The sequence below is a fragment of the Grammomys surdaster genome, unplaced genomic scaffold, assembly GCF_004785775.1.
Source record: "Grammomys surdaster isolate TR1022 unplaced genomic scaffold, NIH_TR_1.0 133, whole genome shotgun sequence".
Classification (NCBI taxonomy): Eukaryota; Metazoa; Chordata; class Mammalia; order Rodentia; family Muridae; genus Grammomys; species Grammomys surdaster.
This window is the reverse complement of record NW_021604591.1, coordinates 3,208,416-3,217,677: the sequence shown is the minus strand read 5'-3', so window position 1 is coordinate 3,217,677 and position 9,262 is coordinate 3,208,416. Positions and strand designations below refer to the sequence as shown.

Sequence of the window (9,262 nt, the reverse complement as noted above, 5' to 3'; positions counted from 1 at the left end):
GAGAGAGAGAGAGAGAGAGAGAGAGAGAGAGAGAGAGAGAGAGAGAGAGATCTTCAGCTGGATCACTGTTGCCCCACAGATGCCGAGTTCAGGCCTGTCATGCGATTGTTTGGATGTAGGGCCTCTTGCAGATGAAAAGAAATGTATTGTCACAGGGAGAATCGTTCCAGCACTTCAGGGCAGACACCCTGATATTGACACAGTGCTCATTGTTCCCTATGTTGTTGGGTTCACCTGGAATCCAGAACCTATCAAGTGAGAAAACAAAGAAAGACACTGTGCATCTGGAAGAATGCTTGTGTAGGATGAAGGAAGCCCTGAATCTTATCTACAGCGCCACATAGACTGGGGAATGGCACATGCCTTTATCCAAGCACTCAAAAGGTAGAGGAAGGAGTATCAGAAGTTCAAGGTCAACCTAGGCTACAAAGCAACTTTCCAAGGCAGCCTGAGATACATGAGATGCTGTCTTTAAAATCAGTTATTTTAGAGGCCAACAAGATGGCTCAGTGGGTTAGAGTACCTGCAAGCAAAGCTGGTAACTTGATCCCCAGAATCCACATGGTAGAGAAGAACAGACCTGGACAAGCTGTCCTCTGACCTTTACACACATGTGACACATCTATCATGTACACACATAATGAAATAAATAAATAAAGTTTTTGATGAGTTATTTTAACCCCAGTTTTCATCCTGGGTGACAACACTGCAAGGTTTTGCTCCCATACCTAAGAAGACCTAAGAGTTGAAGAAGTCTTTCAACTCTAAGCCCCCTGCTATGGCCCTGGCCCACATCTCTCAAGGCTCTCATGAGTCCATACTGCATAGGCCTGGACTTGGGTCAGATCCTCACCCCAGCTAAGCAGAAAGGCTTGTTGTCAAGTCCCATAAGACATGGAGGTCCCCGCCAGGCCCCAAATACCCAATGAGCAGAAACAGTTAGTTCCACTCCACTCTGGTAGGGCCTCTGTGCTAGGATAAAGATGAAGCAGAGCCCAGTGTTCATGAGAACTCACCATGGAGCAAGCCAGGCTGGGAAGGAGGGCACCGAGGACTCACTCACCTCCTACTTTGCTCTTTATTGAATGACATCTGGTCCACCCAGTACCAGTCGCCTTCACTTCCTGCCTTGGTAAGTCCAATCCAGTGTGGAATTCCATCTGCTGCCTTGTAGAGAAACTCCTGTGGGGGGGGGGGACACAGAGTAAGTGAGCAGAGGCGCAGCCTCCACCCCTACCTCTGGTACTCTTCATTTATGCACAGTGGCAGCCCTGAACCTAATGATGGCCCATGAGAGTCGCAGACTCACAGGTGCACCATCTTCTCTCAGTGCCCTTCCTGGACCCAGAGCCCACTGCTAATTCCTGATTGCTCTTAGTTTATCAGCTAACAAACTTGGAACTTGTACTTTCTAGTGAGGGGCTGGAGGACATGGGAGACTCAGCCTGCCAGGCACAGCATCAGATGCCTGCGATCCCTGCACTTAGGAATCTGAGGCCAAGGGATCGAAAATTCAAGGCCATCCTGAGTTATATATACACTGAGACCCTGTGTTTTGTTTGTTTGTTTGTTTGTTTTTAAAGGCAGAAGATTCAGCTGAGCTGCAGACAAGGGACATCAAGGGAATTTCCTAAATGTAACATCTAAATTACATGAGCCCTTAGTTGTGCCACACACTAGAAGATCTTCACTATCCCCCCGGGCAGGCACTATTTCATCAATTCATTTAAAGTGAGGCCTGGGAATTTTCTCTAAGGTTCCAGGGTAAGTTTGATGAAAGGCTATGACACTTGGCTAGAACAGGCCCTGGGCCTTCATCTGCTTCACTCCTGTGTCTTCTGGATCAATAAGCCTGGTCTACATTCTGCATCACCAGGAAGGAGGCTTATTATGTCCTGGAGTATCTTAGTCACAAGGATTTCTATTTTCTGCCATGTGGAATGAGCGCCCCCTCCTGGCCCTCTTTGAAGCTAGCAGAGTATGTGATCAGCTCTCCCTAGGGTCATGTGAACAGAAATTACATCTCAGTTGAGGGCAGGAGCTCAATGCAGCTTGTTGTGTCCCCTTGCTTCAGCAACTTCAGATGTGTATTGAAATAAAGCCTCCTTTGGCTTAGGTCCTTGATACCCAGATCAAGCAGACCCCTGCTATCCCTTGCAAGATGTATAGTATACATGAGAAATAAACTTTGGTTGGTGGGTGGTGAGATAATAAAATGACCAAGTGGGTACGCGTTCTTGCTACACCAGTGTGAGGATCTGACTTCAAATCCCAGCAACCATATAATCCCAGCAGATACAGAAGATCGCTGGGAGTTGCTAGCCCATTAGTCGGTACTTGGGGAATTCAGGAGGAATAGAACAGACATTTGATATCTTCCTGTGGCCTCCACATATGCACTGAAACTCCACACACACATTCACACACCCCACAACACACATCAGGTCATGCATAATTAAGGAATTTTTGTTAGTGCAGCAAGCTCCTGCCCAGCCTCACTGACATATCACTTCACAAAGCCAGATACTTGCACTCACGTGTTCGGATTCTGAGGACACTGAGGTCAGGTGAGCTTTCCTAGAAATACAGAATTGCTCCGCACTATACCAGGTCTTCGGGGTGCGTGAAAAGTAATAGAAGCTCCCCCTGAAGTATTTCCAGCCTCGAGCCACCATCTCCAGAATGTCACCTGGAAAACAGGGGCTGAGGTAACTGCAGTGCTCTGGGTTCTGCTTTGTCCTGTGTTCAGTGGGGTCCTGGGGACAGCAGTGAATGAGTCCAGGCTCTAGAGACCTTGAGTTCCCAGTGTCAGGGATTGGGGCCCTTCCATTGGGACCCTAAAAGTCTGAGACTTGTGGATAGAGCCTCTGAGGCTAGACAGGGACAGTGGCAGGGAAGGGAGATACGACAGGAACATGGGTCCCTCACCCCGGGCCCTGATTCACAGTAATGAGCATCGTGGGATTCAGCAGGGTACAAGCCAGGTGTAACATATGTTATATTAGTAAAATGTTTGTGTGAGCTCAGTGAGAAGCTGCCCACTTTGTCTGGAGACAGGCTGGCCCCTGGCTCCGTGACAAGGAGGGAAGAGAACAGAACAGTCCAGCCATGGGGAGAAGAATGCTCAACTTAGAACTCCAGCTCAACTTAGAACTTCCCCAGTCAGCTGGATGTCTGTAAGCTCCTGATTTGATGACGTCACCTTCCAGCTGCTGTTTGTTCTTTTACTTGAAAGTCTTACCCTAAGGGACCCTCTGCTCCTCAGGGACTCTGTCAGAAAATCCATCAGAGGGCCTTAGTGGACCTGCTCCAGTCAGTATCTGCTGGAGGTTTTTAATGGCCAATTTGACATTTCGCTATATCAATCTAACACCTATCTGTCTGTCTGTCAATCATTTATCCATCATCACTTGTTTATTCTTTCATTTCTAGCTCACTATATATTTAATAAACTCACTCAAAACCAAATGTGTGGCTATTTCCCAGGCCACACAGACTGCCAGAACAGACCATGTGTCCAGTGCTTCTGTGTTCTGCACCTTATTGTAGGGACCCAAACTACAGCTCGAGACAGGTAGGTGGCCACCGGTCAGCCTGCAGGAAGATCTCAGTTACTTACTCTGTTCTTTGAGCAGCTTGTTGACATTCTCCAAGCTGTTCTGTAGTCCTTGGACCTTTGTGTTCAAGGCGCTGGCTTTGTCCAGATCTCTTTGCAGCTCTGGGATTCTGGCATTGAGGTTGTCAACCTCTCCCCAGCTCATTGTTAATACCCGGAGCTGATCATGGGCTAGCTTCATGCTGGTTTCCAGAGACAGAATCTGAGAACGCACCATGCTGAGGCTGGTGTTCACTCTCTGCATCTGAACCTCAGCATCATCCACACGGCCTCTTTCATTCTTAAGATCAGATCCCAGGGTGCTGATGTTGTCCACACGACCTTTCAACATCTGGGCATCAGTTTTCACATCCAATATTTTGCCCATCAACCTGGGATCTGGATTTGAGACAGTCAAGGGGTCAGTTGAGGGGTTCCTAAGTCATGGAGGTGGAGTATTGTCCAAAGGAAGGAGAAGCTGAAAGATCACGCTCCATAAAAGACAAAGACAGTCCAAGGAGCTGCCACCTACTTTCCATCCATTCATTAATATACACCAAGTGTGCATTAGGTGCTACCATGCATCGGGAACGCTGGCTGGCACAGGCAGTGAGGAGACCAAGAGATCTCGTGAAGAAGCAGAGGGAGAGCCCAGCCCTGAAATTCCTTAGTGTGATCTAGGTAAACTTGGTGAAAGGAGTTCCCTTAGTGACCCCCTCATCACTTTATCCCTGGGTCCCCTCTCAGTCTGTAAGTTAGTCCCCAGCCATCTCCTGTCAAAAACCCCACTACCAGATAGGGAAGCACACCCCTCCTTTGTCTGCCCACAGCCTGCTTTATGGCCATGAGTGGGGCCATATACATGCAGACTCCAGAGCATATAGGAAGGGGCATGAAGCTATTTCTGCCTTCCTTGGCCCTATCTTTCATACTCTACTAAGATCATAGGCACAGGAGTCCTATGGGCTGGAAGCTGACTCAGCAGGAAGAACACTTATCCTTTCAGAATACCTGGGTTTACTTCCCAGCATATATAGAAGCTCTTGACCGACTATAACTTCAGTTCTAAGGAAGTCCAATGTGCTCTCCACTTGGCACCAAGACATGTGGTGCACGAACAGGCAAGCAAAACACTCACAGACATATATAAAATAAAATAATTTTTTTAAAAAAGAGTCCAATGAGAAAGGAAGTATGAGAAGTCAGGAACAGAGCCTAGTGGCACACACCTTTACTCCCCAGCACTCAGGAGGCAGAGGTGAGTGGATCTCAGTGAGTTCCAGGCAGGCCTGATCTACTGAGTTCCAAGCCAGACAGGGCTACATAGTGAAACCCTGTCTCGAACAAAAAGATAGAGGTGGGAAATAAGAGAAAAGACAAGACTAGGTCTAGGATAAGACCAAGATCAATGATGTCCAGGAAGGGTGGGGCTGAGAATCTGTGACCAGGCATGTAGGTCATGAAAAGAGAAGACGTGTCTCCCTATGTTCTCTAGAGACTTGGCAGAAGGAAGGAAGGGATGACTGCAGCAGAGGCCAAGAAGCTTCTAAAAGAGGAATAAGAAGGCTCCAAATATGAACATTTTCTTTGCCTGGACAAGGGAGTACAGAGACTGGGAGGTTTGCTGGTTTGGCTCAGTGCAGAACTAGTACCTAGTAAGTACCCAGTAAGATCATGAGAAGTCAAGCTCCCTGATGGGGGCTAGTCACAAAGCTCTGAATCCAACAGTCTGGGAGCTGTGAGCGGAAGGAGTCTAAGGGAGTCAAAGGCAGAAATAAAAGCCTTAGTGATTACTTCCTGAAGACAGACAAGTACCCTGAGAACAGACATTTTCTAATGCCAGTTATAAGATCCCCCTAGAACCTAGGAATGGAAGGGATAGCAGGCCAGCTTCTAAAAACATCAGGAGAGTTCCTGAAATGCCATAGACTTGAGACACCAAGGATTGTAGCAAAAAGGTTTGGAACCCCATGGACCAGTTGACTTACAGAAAACAGCCTGAAGCACAATAGAGGTGACCAGCACCAATGCCAGACAAACGAAGGCCACGCAGATACAGAGAGGTTTCCTTAGAACTGGAGACAGATCTTGCTTGGGAGGAGGCTCTGGAAGAGGACAAAGAGGTCTGTTAAGGATCAGTGAAGAGCAGTGGTGGGCATGAGCACCAGGTGGGCATGGGGCAATAGCCGGCACTTGCCTCGAGGCCAGAGAGAGATGTTCTGTTTGTCCACTGTGAAGTGCGCTTCGGGAGCCTCCCTCTCCTTCATCTCCACCTCTGGCATGGGAACTTCTCAATGCCTGTCTCCCCAAGGGTCTTTTATCCAGAAGAAACAGGAAATGAGTCAACAAGCAGGTCACTTTGTCGTGCCCAAGTTCCCTGTTCTTGGCTTAGACGATTTGCCTGGCAGAGGCCACAGCTTCATCCTTTGAAGGTTTGGGCCTTGACGAGGAAGCCACCTGACTTCTTCCCTGGTACACGACATTTTAATCATCTTAACTGAAGACTCTTCTTGTAAAGAGTCCTTCTTCTATCGCCCATCCATCATCTATCCACCCATCCTACAAGTGCACATTGAGTGCCTTCTGAGAGCTCAACCCAGGACCCCGGAGATAAATTTCTCAGTCTCTCACTCAGCAGCTTTTGCAACCTGACAAGATAAAGCAGCCTGAGCAAGTAACTTACAGTACAAGATGGAGAACACGGCAGCGGATGAGTGTGCACTGTCAGCGTACATACAGGGAGCAGAGTGGTGGGGGTGCTGAGTGAGGGATGGGCACACTCAGGGTGTGGGAAATAGACTGATAGGATGCTAGCTTAAAACAATGCTGCTCTGAACTTTCAAGAATGGAGCTGCCTCTTCCCGCTGCTCATCTTGGTTCCCACCATGTCTATAAGGACGAGCATGTCCCGTCTCTGGACATTCCTGGGTAATTTTGTCAGCTTGGTTGGATTGATAAATGCCTAGAGCATTAGTGAGAGGCTCTTCTGGGTACATGTAGGGGAGTTTCCAGAGAGAAGTAACTAAGAAGGAAAAACCCTTCCTGAATGCTGATGGTACCATCTGATGGACCAGGAAACAGGCTTGGAGTAAAAGGGATGAAGGAGAAACCAACAGATCTGGTACTCCCTTTCTCAGCTTCCTATCCACCAAGATGTGAGCAAGCAGTCTTCTGCTGCCAGACAGGAGCCAGTGTCTCCTCATATGTCTGGGTAGGCTGTATCCTCTGAGCCATGAGCCACAGTAAGCCCTTCCTCCTTAAGTCGCCTCTCGTCAGATACTTGATCACAGCAACGGGGAAAGTAACTAACAATCCAGTGCCCTGTGTAAGCTCAGTCACTCCAGCCCTCTGCTCCAGGCTCTGCAGCAACAACCTGGGGCCAGGGCCAGGAGGTGGAAGAGAGTATAAGATCCTGACAGACGGGCCCAGGTATACTAGGGCATTGAGAAAAAAAGGCTGTCACTCAATGTGTGGGATGTCTGGTCTCTCCGTCCTCTAGCAAGAAGTTGACTTTTTCAACAGAGACACAGACAAGGAAGGATAATGTGTATATACACTATAAAAATTGTATATATACAATATAAAAATTGTATATGTAGAATACATGTTTTAGCCATGAAGAAGTATAAAATTATGGCTGCAGAGATGGCTCAGTGGTTGAGAGCACTTGTTTATTTTCCTGAGGACCAGAGTTTAGCTCCCAACATTCACATTTGGTGACTCCAACCAATTGTAACTCAAGATTCAGAAGATCAAATATCTTCTTCTGGCCTCAGAGGATACCTATGCACACACACAGAGGCATATGCCCAGTGATATATGAATAAAAATAATATAAATATTTTTAAAAGAATAAAATTATGTCATTAGCAGGAAAATGGATACAACTACAGCACATCCTATTAAATTAAGTCAGTTGCAGAAAACAAATATATGGATTCTCTCATTTGTGAACTCTAGATTTTATATAGCTATATAAAATCACATACATATATGCATACATGTATACAGACATACATATGACTTGAAAGTACAAGTAAATTTGCCTAAGAGAACCACAGGTGACCCTCGCCTGCAGAAATCAGGGTCACTAATGATGAGGAGTGGGGTGGGGGGGACCAGAGATCAAGGAATAAAAATGACAAAAACAATAGCTGGGACCAGGAAGTCTGACGTAAGCTGATGACTTATGCCAAGCAAGTTTATTTTTTAAAATGCAGCATCTTATATACTATTTACAGGGTAAAACAGCAAAGGCTCAGTCAGTCAGTGTTGGTGAGGAGAACATGGGATACCTCAGACACGGCTGCTCTAGGACTAATAACCACAGTCCCGGGGGAAGAGCTGGGTCCCCAGAAAAGACAACCGTGACTCCTTTGAGGCTCACTGGACCTTGAAGTCCACTCCTGGACAGGACACAGAACTAACACTTCCTGGTCCGTTCACCAGGGCCTCTGAGAAAGTCCTGGGTCGGTCTATCTGCCAACAGAAGGGGAACAGAGGGAATGGGGAAGATGGAGAAAGGGGAGAGTACGAGGCTCACGGCGAGCAGCCCAACACATGATATACACACATGCAAAAACACGTGATTTCTTTAAGATGACTTCCTACTGGGCATGGTGGCACAGGCCTTTAATCCTTGCACTCAGGAGGCAGAAGCTGAGGATCCTTACAAGTTCAAGACCAGTCTGTTTTACATAGTGAGTACCAGGGCAGCCAGGACTACACAATCAGATCCTGTATCAAAAAAATAGAAATTAAAGAGATAAATAAATAGTTGACATTTCGCAAACAGGAGCACACTTGTATGCTGAATGAGACATTGTCCCAGTGGCCCAGGAGGCATCTGGGAGCTCCAGCAGGCTGCAGCCTCTTTATGAGAAGGGCAGGATTGGAGACCTGTTTATGGAAACAGGTTCATGGCGATGCCTCCTGACCTCTGAGCCAAAGGCTGACCAGTGTGAAAGGCAAGAAGCAAGGAGTCCTGCTTGTGAGCCATCTGGGGTTTCAGGAGAAAAAGTCCCAGGTCATACAGCTGGCCTCTGGCTCCCCCAGAGGAGACAGACAAGACATGAAGATACCTCATCAGTTAGAAATCCAGTCCGCTAGCACTCTCAGGAGCAAACCAGCTCTAAGCAAAGAGGAACTCTGTCTTAACCTCAAGAAACTAAACATGACTCTCTGAGGAGAGAAATAAACAACTGTGCCCATTTTCCTGTTCCCCTTTGCCGTGTTCTGGGCTTCTCAGACTTCCAGTGGAGAAGGACAGAGGAGGGATCAGCCTGGCCACTTATTCCCTTTTCAAAATGAGCCAGTCTTGTGCTTGGAGATGGAGGGTGGGCAAGGTTGACAAGAACAGAAACAAACAATACTAAGGGTGTGGGAACAAGGTCCAGTTGGTAGAGTGCCTGCCTAGCCCTGGGTTTGAGCCCCAGCACTTCATAAACCTGACATGTAATCCCAGACCTTGGAGATAGAGGCAGGAAGATCACAGGTTCAAGGTCAGTCTTAGCTATGTAGCAAGTTCAAGACCAGCTTGGGCACATGAGACTTTATAGGGAGCAAGGAAGAAAGAAGAGAGAAGAGAAAGGAGAGAGAGAGAGAGAGAGAGAGAGAGAGAGAGAGAGAGAGAATGTGTGTGAGAGAGAGAGAGAGAGAGAGAGAGAG

General features: G+C 47.4%; 1 protein-coding gene across 1 annotated transcript; it reads right to left on the bottom strand.

The window, feature by feature from the left end:
* Positions 1-97: 97 nt before the first annotated feature.
* Positions 98-5,877, bottom strand: Cd207 (CD207 molecule). The gene is made up of 6 exons (XM_028762506.1): positions 5,793-5,877; positions 5,584-5,700; positions 3,620-3,994; positions 2,538-2,689; positions 1,064-1,182; positions 98-248 (listed from the first exon to the last, which is right to left on the bottom strand). Exons 1-6 carry the CDS (start codon positions 5,875-5,877, stop codon positions 98-100), a joined length of 999 nt encoding a protein of 332 aa, XP_028618339.1.
* Between the last annotated feature and the right edge of the window lie 3,385 nt (positions 5,878-9,262).

What these genes read in the sequence shown, in the direction of transcription:
- Cd207 (XM_028762506.1), bottom strand. Translation starts at nt 5,877, where the DNA reads ATGCCAGAGGTGGAGATGAAGGAGAGGGAGGCTCCCGAAGCGCACTTC. An exon ending in CAAGCTGCTCAAAGAACAGA is followed by an intron (nt 2,690 to 3,619) that starts GTAAGTAACTGA and finishes CCTGTTTTCCAG; the next exon opens with GTGACATTCTGGAGATGGTG. An exon ending in TGTCCTCAGAATCCGAACAC is followed by an intron (nt 1,183 to 2,537) that starts GTGAGTGCAAGT and finishes CCCCCCCCACAG; the next exon opens with GAGTTTCTCTACAAGGCAGC.